Here is a 20,254-nt window from a genome sequence, read left to right on the forward strand (position 1 = left end):
AGGCTTGTGTGCTGGGAGTCCAGAAGCCTAGTCCCCACTATTCTAGCAGGAGCCCTAGGGAAGCCACTCAAAGCCTGTAACCTGCCTGCCCGTGTGGCCTGGGCAGGGTCACTCCACTCAAGCCACAGGGATCGGTCATGGAGAGAGGTGGTCAATGCAAGACAACTGGGCGGGGGTTGGGGCGCAGAAACCACGCAGACTGCCCTCACATTCTTTTTCTGGTGAGCAAATACCCAGCATGCTGGCTGTCGGTGCGCTGAATCTTAGGTCTCCCCGGAGCCAGAGTGGCATCAGATCGCTGTCTCCTTTGCTTTCCTCCTTCCCGTTAAGCTGATTGGGCATTTCTCCCACTCACACTGTCTTAGTCACTCACCTTTGGCCTACTCACTCGCTGGGCACTTCCTGGGCACCTGTTCTGTGCTGTTGATGGCTGGCTGTGAATCAGGGGTTGGCTGGAGGAGCACAAAGACCCAGTCCCAGGGAGACAGGCAGATAAGTAGCCACCATGGTGGGGAGCGTCCCTCGCCGCTCACGCTCACCTCCACCCCGCAGTCTGGGCTCCACGCTGACATGTCACCTCCACCCCGCAGTCTGGGCGCCACGCTGACATGTGAGGGGGAGCCCTCAGCAGTGGGGGCAGGAGATAGTCATGCGAGGTGTGTTTACTCCACATCCTCAGGCCAGCCAGGTCTCAGATCTTTCCCATCTCCAGGCAGACTGAGGCTGAGGAGAAGGTCCTTTCCAGAGAGTATGCATCCACGGTGGAATGCCTCTGAAGATCTCTAGAAGTGAGGGCCAAAGAGACCTCAGAGACTGACCACCTCGGTGCCTAACTTCTTGCCCTGACCCAAAGCCTAGGCTCAGGGGGGTGAAGGGGCTGGGCCGAGGCAGCTGGAGAGCTCCTGCCGGGCCAGGGAGGCCCAGGCCCCTGACTTCCTCCCCAGGTGGCCTGCTCCATCAGCACCCAGGCCCAGGCTTTACCCAAAGTGTCTCAGTTTCATTACCTGGGAGGAAAAAAAGTTAATCCAGTGTGAGAAGAACTAAAAGGCAATGAGAGTGCCATTTCCAAGAAAGGAAGGTGGGTTGCCAAGAAAAATTTCCATTGGGCCATTAAAAGAAATAAGAACATAATAAGTAGTTAATATCAATTGAAAAAAAAAAGGTGTGCTGGGAGCTAAGAGAAGGCGATGAGAGAGCGTGGCGCACACCGACGGGGTGCCTACAGCTGTGTGCGTGTCTGGCACGGGTCTGCCTGCAGCCAGTATCACAGGTCACTGAAGTGGAGACACCCGCGTGTTGTCAGACACCCCATTATCTCACGTGGCATTCAGAGATAAAGCACCCTGCCCATTAAACTCTGACACATGAGTGATCATGTCTGTAGTCAGATTCAGGGCATGTAGCTGGATCTTCCCGAGGGAGAGTAAAAATCATGAGGACCAAGCACTCAGATCAAGGATGCCTGATCAAGGCAGGCTAAAGACTCACAGAGGAGGAACTTATGTTATATACGTTTGGATGCCATGTATCCCAGAAGTTGGACAGAGGCTCCTTAATCATCAACAACAAAACTATGGTCTTCTCAAATTCATAATTATAGTTAGTAATTCAACACTCTTCTTTTGATAATTGATAATTGGACAGAAAATTAGTAAACATAAAAGCTTGAGCAATACTATCAACTAATTTGACTTAGTTGGAGATTATGGAACAATTCTCTTGACAGCAGAATGTGTATTTTTGTCAAATGCACACAGACTATCTATCCATATATATATCATATTGTGAGTCATAAAACAGGCCTAAATAAATTTAAAATGATTCATATCATACAAAATATGTTACCTTTAGGCAATGCAATTAATTTAAAAATCAGAAACAAAAAATGTGGACAATTCTCAAATATTTGGAAACTTAATAACATACTCTTAGACAATCCAGGTCAAAGAATAAAGCAGAAGGGAAGTTAAAAAATAGTTTGAATTGAATGAAAATGAATAACACCATATAAACTTAATAAAACAACGTATAAGCAACATATAATAAAACAACATACAAATTCCAATGCTATTAAAGCACTGCTCATATGAAAAAAAAAAAAACAAACCAAAAAACAAATTATGGTCTTCTGTGAACCTGGGTCCTAATTGCCTGGTTCCCTCCTATGGGATCCTCTGTCTTAGCTTTGTCCCTAAATGTCTCAGGCATGTAATTCTTGATTAGAGGAATGATGCTTTTCAGACCAAGTCGCAGCACCAAAGTATTTGGAGGAAAATAAAAAGAACACCTTTATGTAGGTGTCAAATCTTTCTAGTTTGGAGCAGAAGATGGATGAGAAAACTGATTTGTAACTTCCAGAAGTTTCAGGGTGTCTCTGGAAAGAACATGTAATGAGGAGAGAGACACTGAAGCTAGGCTAAAGTGGGTTTGTATCCTGACTCCAATCTAAAAGCCTGAGTCTCTAAGCGGAGTTAACGTCCGAAGGCGTAATGGCGTTGGAGATTGGCTGGAAGAGGATTCCGTGCTTCCTGCCCTTGTTCTACAAGAAGTGGGGAGAGGGCGGGGACTGTGTTGAAAGAAGGATTTGACTCTTCATTATTTGATTGTTTAATTCAAAACGGACTAACTTGCATAAACCAAGTGTTAGTCACTTAGTTGTGTTGGACTCCGGGACCCATGGACTGTAGCCCGCCAGGTTTCTCTGTCCGTGGCATTCTCCAGGCAAGAACACTGGAGTGGGTTGCCATTTCCTCCTCCAGGGGAATCTTCTTCCCCCAGGGCTCAGACTCAAGTCTCCCGTGTTTCCTGCACGACAGGTGTATTCTTCACTGCTTGAGTCATCTGAGAAGACTGCATAAACCGAACGGACAGTCGTCAAACTTCAGGGCTGGAAACGAGCTTAGGTGTCCCTTTGCAAGCCACTGCCACATTAGTGACTCCAGCTGGCCATCCGAGGCTTCGCCGTCCTTGACCTGCCCAGCGGCACGCTCTTCACTCGACTTCCAGGCCCCCTGTGACCTGGTTGTCCTCCCTTCTTACTTCAGTTCTCCTGCTCTGATTGGCTCCTGCCCTCACCCTGACCTCCATGTACGAGACTGCCCCAGCTCCCTCACCACCTCCTCTTGGGCACTAGGTCTTAGGACTGTAACCTGAATCTGTCTTCAGCTCAGAGATCTCCACTGAATATCAGGCTGTATGTCCAGTTGTACCTGTCGTCTCTGTAAGTGGCTTTTGGCAGGAAAGAGGTTTCTGCAGGAGGCCACTTTGTCTTGTTATTAATCTTAAACCAGGCGCCCCCATGATCTACTCAGCTCTGGCCCTAGCACACTTTTCGGATCTTTTAATCACACAATACCTTGCCTAACATATTGGTTCTTCCCGTAGATCAAAGAAGAGAAATGAAGAACAAGAACTAACAGATGACCAGATCTCTTCCCCAGCTTCCCCTTCAGTAATCTCAGGAATAAACTGTGTAAACCGCATCAGGAGCGGTCTTCGCAGCAGCCTGTACGCAGTACAGGGTGGCAGCCACTCTGACCCCTCATCTCAGTGAGTCTCTGAGATTACTTCCCTCTTTCCCTTTAAAAACCTTCATGGCCGGACTTCCCTGGTGGCTCAGTGGTAAAGAATCTGCCTGCCAATGCAGGAGACACGGGCTCGATCCTCCAGGAAGATCCCATGTGCCTTGGAGCAACTCAGCCCGGGCGCCATATGATTGAGCCTGTGCTCTAGAGCCTGGGAGCTGCAGCTCCTGAAGCCCCGGGCACTCTAGAGCCTGTGCCCTGCCGCAGGAGAAGCCGCTGGAATGAGAAACCCGGAACCACACCGAGAGAGCAGCCCCTGCTCACTGCAGTGAGAAAAAGCCTTGCAACAAAGATCCAGCGCAGCCAAAAATGAATAAACAAAATTATTAAAAAAACCTTTCATGGCCGAGCAAAATCTTCAGAGGTGGTATATGGGATACATTGAGCCTACCATCTCTAGATTGCCCGCATTCTGATTTAAGGCAACTTCCCTTTCTACCTACATTTGTCTCTCTCTTAAACATTTCTTTATTCTTTTTATGGCTACACAGCTTCGGGATCTTAGTTTTCTGACCAGAGGTTGAACCCATGACCTTGGCAGTGAAAGGACAGAGGCCTAACCACTGATCCCCAGGGAATTCTCTCAGCTGTCGATTTTTGAGCAGCAGCGCCGGACTTGAGTTCGGCAACATCTCCAGGCAGTCTGATGGGCACCTCTGACTGCCGCCTGGCATGCAGCTGCTGGTCCCCGACCTTCCTTGAAGCACCTTCTCACAGCTTTCCTCATCTCAGTCAGCGCAGCTCTGTTCTTCCAGATGCTGTGGCCAAAACAGTTGGCGTCAAACTTGACTCCTCTTTTTTTCCGTCTCACACCATGTCAACATCAGCAAATCTCTCTGTTCATCTTCACAGCATCTCCAAAAGTCGAGCATCCCTTGCCTCCTTCACTGTATCACCCTGGTCCAGCCCACTGTGGATGCCCCAAAGGCCTGGGCATCAGCTTCCTCTTGGGTGGTTTTCCAGTCTGTTCTCAGTATAACAGGGATACTTTGAAAATATAAACCCACCAGGAATTCCCTGGAAGTCCAGGGGTTAGGAGTCAGCACTTCTACTGCCTTGGCCAGTGTTCAGTCCTTGGTTGGGGAGCTCAGATCCTGCAAGCTGTGCCACACAGCCACCCCGCCCCCCAAACGTAAATTCGCCAGTGCCCTTCGTCTTACACAGGTTCAAGGCTAACAATTAACAATGGCCTCTGAGGACCTGCCCCATCGGGCGTCACTTTCCTCCCTCCTCGTCCTCCCACTGCCCTCTTTGCCAACTCTGTGCCAGTGCACTGGTCTCTTTTTAAAATGTAATTAATTTATTTAGGGCTATACTGCGTCTTCATGCTTTGTGTAGGCTTTCACAGTTGTGACAGTGGGGGCTATCTGACTGAGTTAATGAAACAAATATGATGTATCAGCACTGTTTCAACCACTGGGGTATAACCATTACTACGACAAAGTTCCTACCCTTACGAATACTGGTACTTGGGATGGGCTGTTGAAGCTGAAAACTCCAGTACTTTGGCCACCTGATGCCAAGAGCCGACTCACTGGAAAAGACACTGATGCTGGGAAAGATTGAGGGCACGAGGAGAAGAGGACGACAGAGGATAAGATGGTTGGATGGCATCACCAACTCTATGGACATGAGTTTGAGCAAGCTCTGGGAGATGGTGAAGGACAGGGAAGCCTGGAGTGCCACACTCCATGGGGTTGCAAAGAAACGACTTAGCAACTAAACAACGAACAGACCTTGAAGAGGAAACAAACAAGGCTTCTTTTTTCCAGAAACTGGGCGGCTTCCTGGGGAGGCAGCACCCCAAGAGGATGAGGGGGGAGCACTCCTCCAGCTGAGGGACACGGCTAGTGGGGTGGAGCCCAGTGAGCAATTGAACAGGATGGGACAGACTGATGTTTCACTCGGTTGGAATAATTCAAACTTTTGTACCTTTTGCATGTAGTACCTATTCAGGCAATAACTTAAACTGAAAAAAATGAAAGTCACCAGAAAAGCTTAAATAATGAGCTAGCTGAGTAACATGCCTTTATATGGCTGATTCTACATTAACATTAAATCAGATAACTGGCTATGTACAAATATGCAAGGTAGGAAACACTTCTACAATTTGCATTTACTAAACAACTTGCTTGCATTTTTTATTGTACCAGACATGCATTGGCAGTCTTTTTTTTTTTTTTAAAGCTAATTAGAAAAAAGCCACAGTATTTATCATCCAGCTAAGTGTTAAAGCAGAAATAGAAGAAAAATTGACACCTTCCTTCAGAAGAAAAAAATCATCAGTGATGATCCTGTATCCCTGCCAAAAACCATCTGAATAGTTTCTCTCTTGGACGGACAATTCAGATGGTTCCCTTGGTTTCTCATGCAAAAGCTGTGCTTCTTCCCTTGAGCCAAGGCCACAGCTATTCCCTCTGGTGCTCGTCAGAGGAGAACCTGTGAATGGACCAGCTAGAGGCCAGCAACGTTGCTCAGGGCATATTTGCTGCGGAAACGATGTTTGGCAAGTATCGAATGTCTGAACCTCTTTTCCTGGGCATCATAGGGTTGACAGCACTTATTTATAACAGGGGAAATTCTAAACTTGGCCAATTATGAGCACAAAAATGTAACTTCCATAACACAGAACACATTTCCTTCTTTCTGTCAGCACACACAGAAGCAGAACAGGCCACCCAGATACTTGGTAAGCAATTTATTTCTAAAACAGATTGCTTCCTGAGTTGGGAGAAATTTGTAGATAAGTATGTGAAATATTCTCTGGATCAATGGAGTGGTAACTGAAGCCCTGACTTCCCAAACAATTATGTTTCTTTTCTGTTTTTTTTCCTAAGAGGAAAATGGCCAGAAATATAACACCTAGATAGAACTTGAAAATAATTCCAAATGTTGAGATTTACTAATTGAAATAGAAAAATGTCCCAGGGAATTTCCAGGTGGTTCAGTGGTTAAGACTCTGAGCTTTCAATGCCAAGGGCCTGTGAAACAAGATTTGATCCCTGTTTGAAAAACTAAGACCCTGTAAGCTGCATGGTGTGAAAAAAGCCCAAATCCGTTTATTTTGTGCTTTTAATTTGGGCCTCATGAATAAAAACCTAAATGAGCACAGAGTGTGGACAATAGGAAGTACTCCGAATAGAAGGGGCTGAAGATTGTGTTTACAGTGACGACAACAGCAGGCCAAGTTCTCTTATATGAACTTTTCTTTTTAAATACAGCCACCAAATTCTAATACACACTGGGGAACACCAAATAACAAAACCATTTTCCCATAATTATTGTCCAACGACCCTAAGCTATGCTTATTCATAACTACATGCAACTTCATAAGCTAGAAACTATCACGGTTCATTTCATCAGTATGTTGTATTACTGGTTATCTGACATCCTTTCGCAAGTATGTTTTTAACAATAACCAATTACCCAAAGAATGTTACTAAGCACCCAGCTGCTGAGTCATGTCATAGTGGCAGTCTCTGTCTTTAGTTGTCCAGAAATTGGTGCTCTGTGTGTGTGCCTGTGTACAAAGATGCTTCTCAGGGAGGTCATTTTTTAAAAATTGAAATGTAGTTGATTTACATTGTTGTGTTAATTCCATCCATACAACAGTGACTCAGTTATACATTATATATATATATATATATATATATATATATATATATATATACACACACACATTCTTTCTTTTAACATTAATTTCCATTAAGGTTTATCAGGATATTGAATGTAGTTCCCAGTACTATTCAGTAAGACCTTGTTGCTAACCCATTCTACACATAATAGTTTTTCTCAGGGAAGTCTTGTTTAAAAAAATAACTAGGGTGTAAACCCCTTCATAGTTTTGCATTTTGCCAGCTCCTTGAATGAACGGACTGTGGATTTAAAGTGCCTGGGATCTGCTGCCATCTAGTGTTAGGTTGCTGACAACACTGAGTTCCTAGGAAGGGAACTTTTCGCCTCCTCCCGCGCCTGCCCCAGTGCCCCACTTCTGCCTCCATTCCAGAGTCACCAGCTCATGTCAGCACAAGGCTTTTGTGTCTTTCCTTTTTTCCACTGTCACTAACAATCTAGCTTTCATGCCCATCTTGTTGGAAGGACGTCAAAAGGAGTCAGCTGAATTGGCTCACCATATGCTATTTCTGGGCAAGTTCTTTAAGCTCTCTGGGCTTCAGTCCCCTCATCATTCAGACAGGAACAGAAGTGTCTAACTTCATTGGTTGTCCTGATTAAACACGCTAATACACATGCAAGGATTTAATAAATGTTCATTATCATCACACATCTATCATGCCTGAGTCCTTAATGGAAATACAAGTATTGAAAATAGTCTGGGGAATGCCCTGGAGGCCCAGTGCTTAGGACTCAGCATTTTACTGCAGTAGCCGAGTCCAACCCCTGGTCAGGGAACTAAGCTGCCACAGAGCTGGAAAAAAGGAAACGGCTTGTGTTACTTTCCATTTTATGATCAGAAGGCAGAAATTGGGTTCCATAGACAATTCAGGCTGCTTGTTTTTGAGAGGTCTGTTCTGGATAAAAAGTCCTTTGCAAGTATTTACACCAAGGCTATAGCATCTCCTTTTTTAAAAAATGGAGGTATAGCTGATTTACAAAGTTGTTAGTCTCAGGTATACAGCAGAGTGATTCCGTTCACATGTATATTTATTTTCAGATTATTTTCCATTATGGGTTATTACAAGATATTGAGTACAGCTTCCTGTACTATACAAAAGGTTCCTGTTGGTTGTTTCATATGCAGTGGTGTGTATGTTAATCCCAAACTTCCAAATTATCTATCCCCACCCTTAACTGTGTTTTTTTTTTTGCTGTGTGGGCAGCTTGCAGGATCCCTGCCAGGGAACTTACTGAAACTCACGTCTCGATTTTTTTCAACTATTTAAAAATGTAAAACAAAACCCTGAAGCGGGTTGGACTGGACAGCAGGATAACTGGTCACTTTGAGGGCCACAGGATGACCCGTGATGTAGTTAGGTTTGGGCCTTGTAGTTTTCTCTGCCTGTAGGACGCACATTACTTGCATACACTCATCACACCTGTGGGCAAGGAGAGCAGCCACGGGCATCACAGCCAGCGCACAGGGCCCTGACGCCCTGCTGAGCCCGCCTGTCCGTGTTTGAACAGCCTCTGCCTCACTGCAGGGAGACACACCCATGATCCACCAGCCACCGTTACAACTTCCAGATTCTTCATTTTCTCCCTACAAAATCTGAGGATCAACCCCACACTATTTTGACAAATGCTCCTAATGTAGTCCCCAGGAAAATGTTAACTTCAACTCTATTTCTTTGCCATGATATATGCTAAAAATCACTCTGCCCATCCAGCTCCAGGGTACATCAGAAAACTCACACAAGTGATGATGATCGGTACCATGCTGGAAGGTGTCTGGGCAGCAGGTCAGGAAACAGGGAAATAAAAATCTGTCAGGCTGCACTGATAAGCTTATCTGGTGCTTATTTTTTGGGTGTGCTGTGGCTTTGCTGGTACTTGTGGGCTTTCTCTAGTTGCAGTGAACAGGGGCTGCTCTCAAGTCGCGGGGCACAGGCAGTGGCTTCTCTTGTTGTGGACAATGGGCTCTAGGTGCGCAGGTTTAGTTGCTCTGTGGCATGTAGAATCTTGGGGCCAGGGATTGAACCTGTGTCCCTTGCATTGACTGGCAAATTCTTAACCACGGGACCACTAGGAAAGTCCTATGCTGTGTATTAAAACTGATTCAACCAGGTCAGTATAATCATCATCACATTTAACAAATATTGTATGAAAAATGTTTGGTGGTAATGAATCCTTTTAATGAAACGGAATTAGCTGATCCCTTGTGGCTCAGTTGGTAATGAATCCACCTGCAATGCAGGAGACCTGGGTTCAATCCCTGGGTTGGGAAGATCTCCTGGAGAAGGGAAAGGCCACCTGCTCCAGTATTCTGTCCTGGAGAATTCCATGGACTGTATTGTATTAGTCCCCGGGGTCGCAAAGAGTCGGGCGTGACTCAGAGACTTTTACTTCACTTCAATTAGCTGACACATTTCAAATGTATCAAAACCTTAAAAGATCATTGAAAGGCAAACCCAACATTTTTTTATTTCAAGATATCCAAATTGCTCTTGCATACAAAAAAAAAAACCAGAAAAAGTTTATCTGGTGGTCACTACATGAATCTCGAAACCAAATTCCTGATTGATGATACTGATATAAGATGGTAGTTATTAATTAATCCATGCCAGCCCACCACAAACTAATTTAACATTGGTAAAAATGATCGTATATACATAAATGAGTCTCTGTTAGTACTGATACCTCCCTCTCACTCCCCACAGAATCTGACTTCTAGTTTCAGCCATCTGACGGCTTGAATGTGCTTGGTCTAACAGAGAACTGTTCTGATGGTCAAGCAAGATTTTATTTATTTGATGGTAACAACAGAGGCTACAGTTTAGTACTTAGGTCACAGTTAACAGCGATCTTCTCTCCAGGCAGAGCGACTGAAAGCAGCTGTGGAAACTGCAAAGAAAACTAGAGACAGGACAAGAGGCAGCGGGAGCCTGGCTGCTGTAAGCTGGCGTGCACCCCTGCATTGAAGCAAGGGCAGGGAAGCCAGGATCACTGACTGCTTTCCTTGGTGACTTGAATTGACAGTTTTTCCCCAAGCATCTTGTTACTGGTTGCATTCCACTATATCTAGTTAAATATAAAGAATTAGTCTTCATAAAAAATCATCTTTTCAGAAGAACTATACACAATACATTAAAAAAAAATCACTGATTGTGTTTTCTTCGTCTTTTTTTCTTTGAACTTGTAGGTGGTTGAGTCTCCTGTGTTTCTTCTTTGACACCAGATACGGGCTGTTTGAAAACTATTTCATTATCTTTATCATCATCATTCAGTTTGGCCACTTCAGATTTTCGTTTCTCCAAAAATGTTGGTGTACACACTGGTGTGGGACCCTGGGTTCAAGTGAAAGATTATAATACATAAATGTGGGAAGATATTAGGATGACCCTCTCCCACCACCTCTCCTCTATTTTTATAAGTTACGCGTATTATCACAGCTGCACATGATCAAGCGCTTAGGTGCTTATCACCTTTGTCCCAAGGTTAAGCAAGCAAAGTGACGGGAGCAGCAGCTGCCCCTCCCCATTTAGCCCGCACCACCGGCCTCCCGGGGCGCTGAGACCACCTCACCCGGCTATCCACAGCCTTCTCGGGAGTCTCGGCGGTGACTGAAGCGGCCTTCTTCTTCTTACGCAAAGCCTTCAATAGATTGTAAGAGACTACATCAATCTGCGTGTGGACCAGATATAGTAGTCCTGAATGTATTTCTGCATTTATTTTTCTCTAATATCAAGTGGGTAATATGATAAGCAAAAGTATTACCTGGTACTTTCTGGAGTTTCGAGGACCAGTGTTTGAAGCATTTTTCTCAGTTTTATGTAACACCTTAACCTAAATAAGCATAAAGAAGTAACAGAAAAAGAAGTTGTAAAACTAGCAGTCTCACACATGTATATTTTAAAACTTACTAGATCATTATACATATGCTAACTAGTTAATTTTGACAAAGACTTTTAGGACTATTTCCAACTTAAAAGGACCATGAAACAAAATTTTAACTAAAATGGCATAAAAAGGATGGTCATTTTACAGTCTTGGTATTTACCAGTAACATACAATAAACCAAACATTTAATCCTGGCAATGACACCTTTACTAGTAATTTACAAGCATTATAGTTTTCGGTCAGACAGGTTTCGCTTCAATCATCTGAAATTACTAAATCAGGTACATGTTGCGAATTGGCTCATCCCTTTCAGAATCTCCTCTCCTGTGTGTGGCAGGAAATACTAGGGCTGCTTCACAAACCTACAAAGACAAGCCTACAATGATTGCAGTTTCAAAAATTTAGTCAAAACCTCATAGGGGGAGATACTGGGTTAGACATTTTATACAAAGGAATACTCACCAATGAAGGGAAATCATAATCAATCCCCTTTTTAGCCAATCTGTTCCTGAGTAATTTTTCCTTCTTTTTAAACCGCTCCTCCATCCGTAGCTTTTGAACAAGTGACCGATTCTGATTGTACCGTTTCACTGCTGGATATGATGGCCTTTTAAATGGCATATGCCACTCTCTAAAAAGTTCTTCATGTACCTTTTCAGGTGGTATAAAATGACCTACAATTAAAAAAAGAAAACAAACAGTTTTCAACCAAGTAGGAGGGAAAGGATTTTAATGAGAACTTCAGACTCTCCCTTGTGTCCCTTGTAGCATAATCAAATTGATGTGTCCTCCATTTACATGGGGAAGCCTGAAAGAATAAAGCAGGTAACCAAGGCAAAGTCAGACAGCCCTCAGTTATCTACCGAGCACGCACTGTGTGCCAAGAACGATCCCAGGACTAGAGACACATGAGTGAACAAGGCGAGTGCATAGAGGAGAGTGTGGAAATTAAGTCTTAGGGTCCCCGAAGCTAAAAGGACCCCCACTTTTAGACTGTGTGACTCACGACAACAGAAGCTCTTACCTTCTGGCTCATATCCTCCAGGCACCTGCCCAGGACTAAGGCAGCTCACTGCTTATCTGTATGTCTCTGCTTAGGGATGCACACTGGGGCCCTTGTGCAGGGAAGCCAAAATCCCTGGGATCTACCCTCCATTAGTGATAGATGGTACACAAATATCCCAGTTTCTGTGCTTGTCAGCTGGGATAATTCTGTTTCCCAAGGTGACCAGCAGGAAGGAGCCCAAATGCCTAAATAACCGACTTGCTAACATACCCTTTACTGACTCCCTTCCTGTCAAATCTCCACTCCTTACAAGTATTTCCCTGGGATCACCTCCGAGACAAACTACTCCCCTGAAAAAAAGAGAAAAGGCGGGGATGTGGCTAAACCCTCATGTCGGGAGTTCAGAACTGTCTGTGCCATCCTTCAGAAGTCAGGTAGAGCACAGCAGGGATTTCATACATGTGGTCACCCAATCACCCACTTCGTCCCGGCAAGAGCCACATTCTTCATGTGCAAATAACACCCAGGATCTCAGGCGGCTCCTGGGACCCTCTCTCACAGCAACAGGAACTAAGATGGAGAGGTGTGACCTGGGTGCTGGCTCTGGATGGGCTGCTCTGGGAAGGTGGGTCGGTGGGAGCTCCACCTCCTGCAGGATGAACCTCTAATCTGCTCCTGTCTCCCTTGCACTCCCGATGGATTCTCTGCAGAGGAGCTGCAGCCAAGGCCATGAAGACTGGCTGACATGTGACTCCTCACCCCGAACATCATCCTGTCTAGGACCATTAGTGGGTTCTGCTGTCCTCGGCATGTATTCTAAACTGTGCTTCACATGGCTTCTGGCAACCTGGCCTTCATTCATCTATTTCTCCTCCCTCATCTCTCACTATCCTCCTTGCAGGCAATTACGTTTGTCACTGGTTTGGCATTTGCTGTCCCCCCACCAAATTCTCAGTTCCACCCCTTCACCTGGCTGTTATTTAATCTTCAGGTTCCAACTTTAATGACTTTTCCTCAGGGAGCCTCCCAAACTCCACCAGTAAGACCTTCCTATTTATTCCTCAAGGAAACTGTTCCAACTCCATCTCAGCAGAAAACAGCTTTCACTGCAGAAATCTTAAAATTTCAGTTCAAACCTATCTTGAAATTGCACTTAAAATGTTGCACCACTGCTTAGGAGATTCATCCCAGGGATGAGGTGGGACGTCCAAGCAGCTAAGCAACCTCCCACCGCGGCCACCGTCAGCAGGGGCATCCCTGAAATCCCACAGGCTAAGAATCGGCTACTTACACTTCAAGAGTCTTTCACCAAAAAGGTAGTTGTTCATTGTTTCAGCAGCTATTTTGGCAACATCTTCAGATTCAAACTCCACAAAGCCATAGCCTTTGCTATTTCCAGTCTGCAATGACAAATCCACCATGAAAAGCAGAACAATTATATTCTAATGCGCCATCAAACTCCTGAAATGTCATTAAATAATGTACAGTAGCTGTGGCCGACTCCTGCCACACCATGGACTGTAGCCTGCCAGGCTTCTCTGTTCATGGGATTTTCCAGGCAAGAATACTAGAGTGGGTTGCCATTTCCTTTTTCAGGGGGTCTTCCGGATCCAGGGATTGAACGTGGGTGTCCTGCACTGCAGGTAGATACCGACTGAGCTACCAGGGAATTCCTAGGAGGAACAGCATTAAGGAGTAACATTAAGACACCTTTGATTTTCAACTTCAAATCACATAGTGTGCAGACTGTTACAGGGAAAGAAAAGATCCAAAACAGTCTAAATTTGCCACTGGTTTTGAAGATTTCCTGGGATTTTGATTACATGTGATAAATGATTATAGCTGGAGTTGATTCGGTACCAACGGCCGACATAAAGGAAGCTGGCAGGCCCCACAGTCCTTTACTCACTGATCTCACGGGTGGTCACATCATCCACCTACTTGGGAGACGGAATAAATGCGTCACAAAAAAATACAGGTGATGCAATTCCCATTTGCATGGAAAAACTGAAAAGAAATTAAGTCAGTGTCTCCCAGCCCATCAATAAAACATCGCATTCACTGTCGTGTTTACCAGTGACTGATCATCTCCACAGCTGTGGGCACAGGCCCGGGGACCACTCTCTCAGAGACACACATGCTGGGTTCTGGCCCCCACACCATAACTTAATGAGCTTGCTAACAGGAGTTCTCAAGTCCAAATGCCCAGGTTTGGATCTTAGCTCTGACACTCAGATAAGGAATGTTTAAGCCTCAGTTTTTCCTTCTATAAAATGAGGATAAAATAAACACTCTCATAGAGTTGCCATGAAAACACAAAATAACCTACAAGGGCTCCACACTTTTGTCAAGTACTCAATACATGTTACTTTAGGGTGGCAGGGTATGCCTACCCCCCAACTGCTCCTTTGGCAAGTAATTATTCGAAGCTGAAGGTACTGAGAAATAGAACCAGAAACTCTGTGACCCCCCTATTTACCTAAAAACAGGACACACATTTACAAAGGTGTCCTCTCCCGTCTATCAGAGAGATCTTAGAGGCATCCACACAACAAATTTCACTAAGCAGATGTTGTCACCAAGATCCACACCTGGGCATTTGGACTCTAGGATTCTGTCAGCCTCCTGCGCATTTGCCGCCCTGCAACTTGCAACCACATCAACTCAAAGCGCTGTTCCCTCAGCCAGTCACTCCTCAAAGTTCTCTAACAACCCTCTGAGCACTCCCATGAGGAAGCATACATTTTAGTCTCTTTTTAATCTCTCAGTTTTTCAGTCCAATTTATAGGGTCTCAGCCTAGGGCAGCAGAAAAAGAACCTTTCCTCCTCTACAGTTCCAATTCTTAGTGATAACTAGGAAAACTTTACAATCTTGCATTAAACAAACTATTCTCGGACATGGCTCAAAGCTGGCCATGTGATCCTGGAAATAAGAAACCATTCAAAGGCTGTGTGGCTCACCAGAGTTGGGAGCCAGGAGGCTGACTCCTAGCCGTGCCGGTGACTACCTGCCAGGACACAGCCACCACCCAGAGTCTCGGCTTAGTTACCTGCAACAGGATGATTCTGGTAGAACTTTAAATGTCTGACAATCCTCCTACCATCCCAGCTCTCACTCGGGAGGGGAACGATGGTGGAGTGTAAGACACTATAATAAAGCTTGTGAAATCTGATGTGAAAATACATGTCAAGTGTCCCCAAAACCAAAGACTCAAAAGCCAAAACCTTGACCTAGTAATCCAAAAAGTTAGAAATACCAAGCAGATAGTCCAAACTGGGGTGGGTGGGGAGGCAGTAGCTTTACAATATGCAACAAAGCTGGAAATGTTACATTTCAGTGCACTGCATCAAGGCGCAGACTTTCTAAGAAAACAAGCCTCACCTCTTCAAAGGAGCCAATGTCAAGAAAAACCAAACAAGCAAAACAGGGATAGAGAGACTGTTTTACACAGGATGAAGAGCTAAACAACCAAGTGTAACGCATAAACCCTCACTAGCTCCCAGAATGGCAGGGACTGCTGGGGATATGTGAAAAGGGACAGTCCATGAGATCACCACATTGTGATGATGTAGCGCACTGCCCTGATTCTCAGATTCACCACGGCGTATTTAGTGTTGAAGTATTACAACTGCCACTTTCTTCAAAAGGCCAAACAACCTGAAAAGGTATGTACGTTTTTATAGACATGGGAAGAGATGAAGCTAATGTGTCAGGATAGTAACGATGAGTGAATCCAGGGGAGGATGCTCATTTTGCTTTCCTTTCTACTTCCTGTCAACATTTTCGGAACACAAAGCTGGTGAACACAACTGCACTTCATTATGGAAAAACACCCAAAATAACAATCCACAAAAGGCAGGAAAAAAGTCTTTGATACTCAATCTCACTACTGCACTCATCTCACACGTTAGTAAAGAAATGCTCAAAATTCTCCAAGCTAGGCTTCAGCAATACGTGAACCGTGAACTTTCAAATGTTCAAGCTGGTTTTAGAAAAGGCAGAGGAACCAGAGATCAAACTGCCAACATCCAATGGAACATCAAAAAAGCAAGAGAGTTCAGAAAAACATTTATTTCTGCTTTATTGACTATGCCAAAGCCTTTGACTGTGTGAATCACAATAAACTGTGGCAAATTATGGAAGAGATGGGAATACCAGACCACCTGACCTGCCTCTTGAGAAAGCTGTATGCAGGTCAGGAAGCAACAGTTAGAACTGGACATGGAACAACAGACTGGTTCCAAATAGGAAAAGGAGTACGTCAAGGCTATATATTGTCACCCTGCTTATTTAACTTCTATGTAGAATACATCATGAGAAATGCAGGGCTGGAAGAGGCACAAGCTGGAATCAAGATTGCCAGGAGAAATATCAATAACCTCAGTTATGCAGATGACACCACCTTTATGGCAGAAAGTAAAGAACTAAAGAGCCTCTTGATGAAAGTGAAAGAAGAGAGTGACAAAGTTGGCTTAAAGCTCAACATTCAGAAAACTAAGATCATGGCATCCAGTCCCATCACTTCAAGCAAACAGATGGGGAAACAGTGGCTGACTTTATTTTTTGGGCTCCAAAATCACTGCAGATAGTGATTGCAGCCAAGAAATTAAAAGACCCTTACTCCTTGGAAGGAAAGTTATGACCAACCTAGACAGCATATTGAAAAGCAGAGACATTACTTTGTCAACAAAGACAACAACAAAGGTCCGTCTTGTCAAGGCTATGGTTTTTCCAGTGGTCATGTATGGATGTGAGAGTTGGACTATAAAGAAAGCTGAGTGCAGAAGAATTGATGCTTTTGAACTGTAGTGCTGAAGAAGATTCTTGAGAGTCCCTTGGACTGCAAGGAGATCCAACCAGTCCATCCTAAAGGAAATGAGTCCTGAATATTCATTGGAAGCACTGTGTTGAAGCTGAAACTCCAATACTTTGGCCACCTGACGCGAAGAGCTGACTCATTTGAAAAGACCCTGATGCTGAGAAAGATTGAGGGCAGGAAGAGAAGGGGACGACAGAGGATGAAATGGTTGGATGGCATCACCGACTCAATGGACATGGGTCTGGGTGGACTCTGGGAGTTGTTGATAGACAGGGAGGCCTGGCGTGCTGCGATTCACGGGGTCGACAAAAGTAGGACACGACTGAGCGACTGAACTGACTGAATCTCACTAAGAATGAGGCAGAGCATTCTATACTCATCCTGAGGATATGCTATAAAGTGATATTTTTCAAGCTAAGAGTTTGACAAGTTTAAAAGCTGCCCCTTTAGAGGGCAGCAGAATCAATTTAGTATGTCAGAAAAGTATTTTTAAATAAACTGAATGGGAAAGTTAAGTATCCTCTTCCTAGACTTTTATTTCAGTTAATGTTTACGTACAGGTCCAGGTGTGCTGGCTTGTGCTGTAAAACTGACTTCTTATTGTGGATTCAAGGTCTGAAAAATACTATTCGAGAGAAAGTCACCTATACCTGCACAAAGAATGTTCCCAGCAGTTTCATCGACAAGACTGGAGAAAAGCTAACGTTCAACAAGAGGGAGGATAACAAACCGTGGCGCATTCAGGCAGTGACAACAGAGCGGGGACGACAGGCAGTTAACTCTGTTCCGCTGTAACTGAAGTGGGAAAACGTGAAAAAACTGTATCAGGAAAAAGAGATTCCAATAACAAGAATTCTGTGGTTATAACCAACAGAAGTATGTGTGTGTGGGGAAAAAATTAAGCGGGCCACACCCTATTACTGAAATAAACCACACAAACCTTTATTAGGAGGCAGGTATGACACAGTGACATCTGTACAGTGCTTTGTGTATCAGGCACTGTTCTAAGACTCTTATGCTCATTTCCTCATTTCAGCTTTGATTCAATACTCCTGAGGTTGGTGCAATTTTGCTCATATTTTACAAATCAGAAAACAAGCATGCAGGTTATAGAATTGCCCAAAGTGACACAACCAATAAAGTGTAGAGTCCAGCCTCACACTTAAGTTCATGAACCCATGGCTTAGTAGTTATAGGATAAAAAGCACTCACTAGGATTGCCAATTTAATTTGAGGACTTGAGGCAATTACCTTAAAAAAGTAAAATACACATTCACAGGAATACCAATTTTGTTCTCCGTCTGCTTCAGGTTCTAGGCCTTATCCAATCACTTTCTGGAATGACCTGTGATAAGCGGTAACACGCAAACATGCTCCAAAACTTGTCAAGGATGGTATGCTTTTGGAAAATAAAACAACCTAATTCAATACAAAAATCTTACCTTTATACTCCTGGACAGTCTCAATCTTGTAACAGTGCCAAATTGGGAAAAATATGCTCGGATCTGGGTTTCATAAAGGGATGGTGGTAAGTGGCCCACATAGATTACTCCAGGAGTAAGTTTTCGTTTCTTCTGTTGCTGAAAACATAAAGACCAGGAAAATAGATATATATGTCTTTTTTTAATTAAAAAAAAAAATCACACTGCAACAAAACTTGTGAAACTCTGCTCTTAGATTAACACAAGAGATCAAGAACCTACCCTGTGTTTCCACTTACCACAACAGAGACTATAAAAAATTAGCTGTTTGGATATAGTGAAGAGACTTATGGTTGTCAAGGGGTAGCGGGGTGGGGGAAGGGGATTGGGAGTTTGGGGTTAGCAGATGCAAACTATAATATAGAAAATGGATAAAGAGCAAGGTCCTACTATATAGCACAGGGAACTATATTCAACACCCCAGGAGAGATTAACACAACACTGTAAATCAACTATACGTCAATGAAATTAAAAAAAAAAAAGTGGCTGTCTCCACGAGGACAATCGCCAAGCAGCCTGTCTTCTCAGCTTCCTTCTCCCAGCACGAACACTCAGTAACTACACGCTGAATTAACAGATAAAATCTTCTGGCCTAAGAACCCTACACAAACACACCCTTCAATATTGTTTGCAGATCACCGTTTACTCGCACCCAAGTAAAGAAACAATTTTAAGGCGTCAGTAAACCTTCGGGAAGCCTCCTAACCTTTCAGTATCCCTGCCCTCGAACCCCTGCCTTCGGTAATAGACTTTTAAGCTTTCCCATGTACACTGTGTGATAAAATCTTGGGCAAATATTATTGAACTTAATATCAGGGCCCCCAAACAGCAGATAGAGCTTGGGTAATACTGTCTTTTAAGAATTCCAAAACCACTAACCAGGCAAACAAACCTCCCCAGTTTAGGGGCCCAGCCGAAGTAGGGCTGGAGCTGATCCGCGCGGGACGAGGACCGACCCCACAGCTGGCTGTCCTCTCTCCGAGCATCCCCGCGATACCCACTCCTTACCTTACCTCCATAAGGACCCTAAAGCCCACGGCCCAAAGCCGTCACTTCTCGGTCCTCCCGAGGAGACCTCGGCCGGCAAGCTCTTGAGGTCGGGGCCCGACCTGGGCGACGTCAGACGAAGCACAGGCGTGGTGAGGCCGAGGCGCGCGGGCACGACCCCCAGACCCGGTCCGCCACCTCCCCTCGCGGTCGGGTCCGCGCCGGCGCTCACCTTGGTCGCACGCAGACGAACCTGCGCCACCTCCTTTTTAAATTTGGCATCCTCCTGCGGGTTTAGGGACAGGAGCGGCTTTGCCGGGCCATCGAACGCCGCCATCCCGCCGCTCGTACGCTGACGAGACCCACGCGGTACAGCCGGAAACGCCGGACCCTCTGCTTCCCCAAACCGGAAGGGAGGGCGGGGCCTGCGGCACGGCTCCGGGGCGGAGCCTGGGTGACGGCGTAGCGCGGGGGCGAGGCGTAGGGCGTGGCGCAGCGCGGCCGTAGGGCTCGACTGGCAGGTGTCCTTGGCACCTTCAGGGTCGCCTCCGTTTGGAGGTGCTCATTCGCCTTTCTGCTCGATATTTCGATATCCTGCCTGACAGTGGTTCTAGCTGCCGAGGTCAGCTCTGTGTCCAGGGGCCCCCCTTGGGAGGGAGTTTCTAAGCTGATCTGATGCTTTAGCAAGGGCGTCATCTTGTGTTACCTATAGGAGATGGTTCTTACTCCTTGCATCGTTGCAGGGCTGGCCTCTTGGCTGTTCTGAAAATTAGATAGTTGATATATGAGTCAGATACTGATCTAGGATACAGAGCAAGTTCTGTGGTTCCCTGAGGGTCCCTTCCGTGTGTGTGTGTGAAC

At 45.1% G+C, this 20,254-nt stretch overlaps 1 protein-coding gene across 3 annotated transcripts; it reads right to left on the minus strand.

Annotated features, from left to right (window-relative positions):
- Nucleotides 1-9,980: 9,980 nt before the first annotated feature.
- NIFK (nucleolar protein interacting with the FHA domain of MKI67) lies at nucleotides 9,981-19,810 on the minus strand. Of its 3 annotated transcripts, none has more exons than XM_020894806.2 (7): nucleotides 19,626-19,808; nucleotides 18,368-18,505; nucleotides 13,397-13,505; nucleotides 11,562-11,773; nucleotides 10,977-11,045; nucleotides 10,785-10,883; nucleotides 9,981-10,546 (listed from the first exon to the last, which is right to left on the minus strand). In XM_020894806.2, exons 1-7 carry the CDS (start codon nucleotides 19,728-19,730, stop codon nucleotides 10,358-10,360), a joined length of 921 nt encoding a protein of 306 aa, XP_020750465.2. In that variant the 5' UTR covers nucleotides 19,731-19,808; the 3' UTR covers nucleotides 9,981-10,357. The 3 variants fall into 3 exon arrangements, with proteins under 3 accessions (XP_020750465.2, XP_020750474.2, XP_020750487.2); XM_020894815.2 differs by having other exon boundaries at nucleotides 10,785-10,853; nucleotides 19,626-19,807; XM_020894828.2 differs by having other exon boundaries at nucleotides 10,396-10,546; nucleotides 10,780-10,883; nucleotides 19,626-19,810.
- Between the last annotated feature and the right edge of the window lie 444 nt (nucleotides 19,811-20,254).

This window comes from Odocoileus virginianus, chromosome 13 (assembly GCF_023699985.2).
Source record: "Odocoileus virginianus isolate 20LAN1187 ecotype Illinois chromosome 13, Ovbor_1.2, whole genome shotgun sequence".
NCBI classification, from domain to species: Eukaryota; Metazoa; Chordata; class Mammalia; order Artiodactyla; family Cervidae; genus Odocoileus; species Odocoileus virginianus.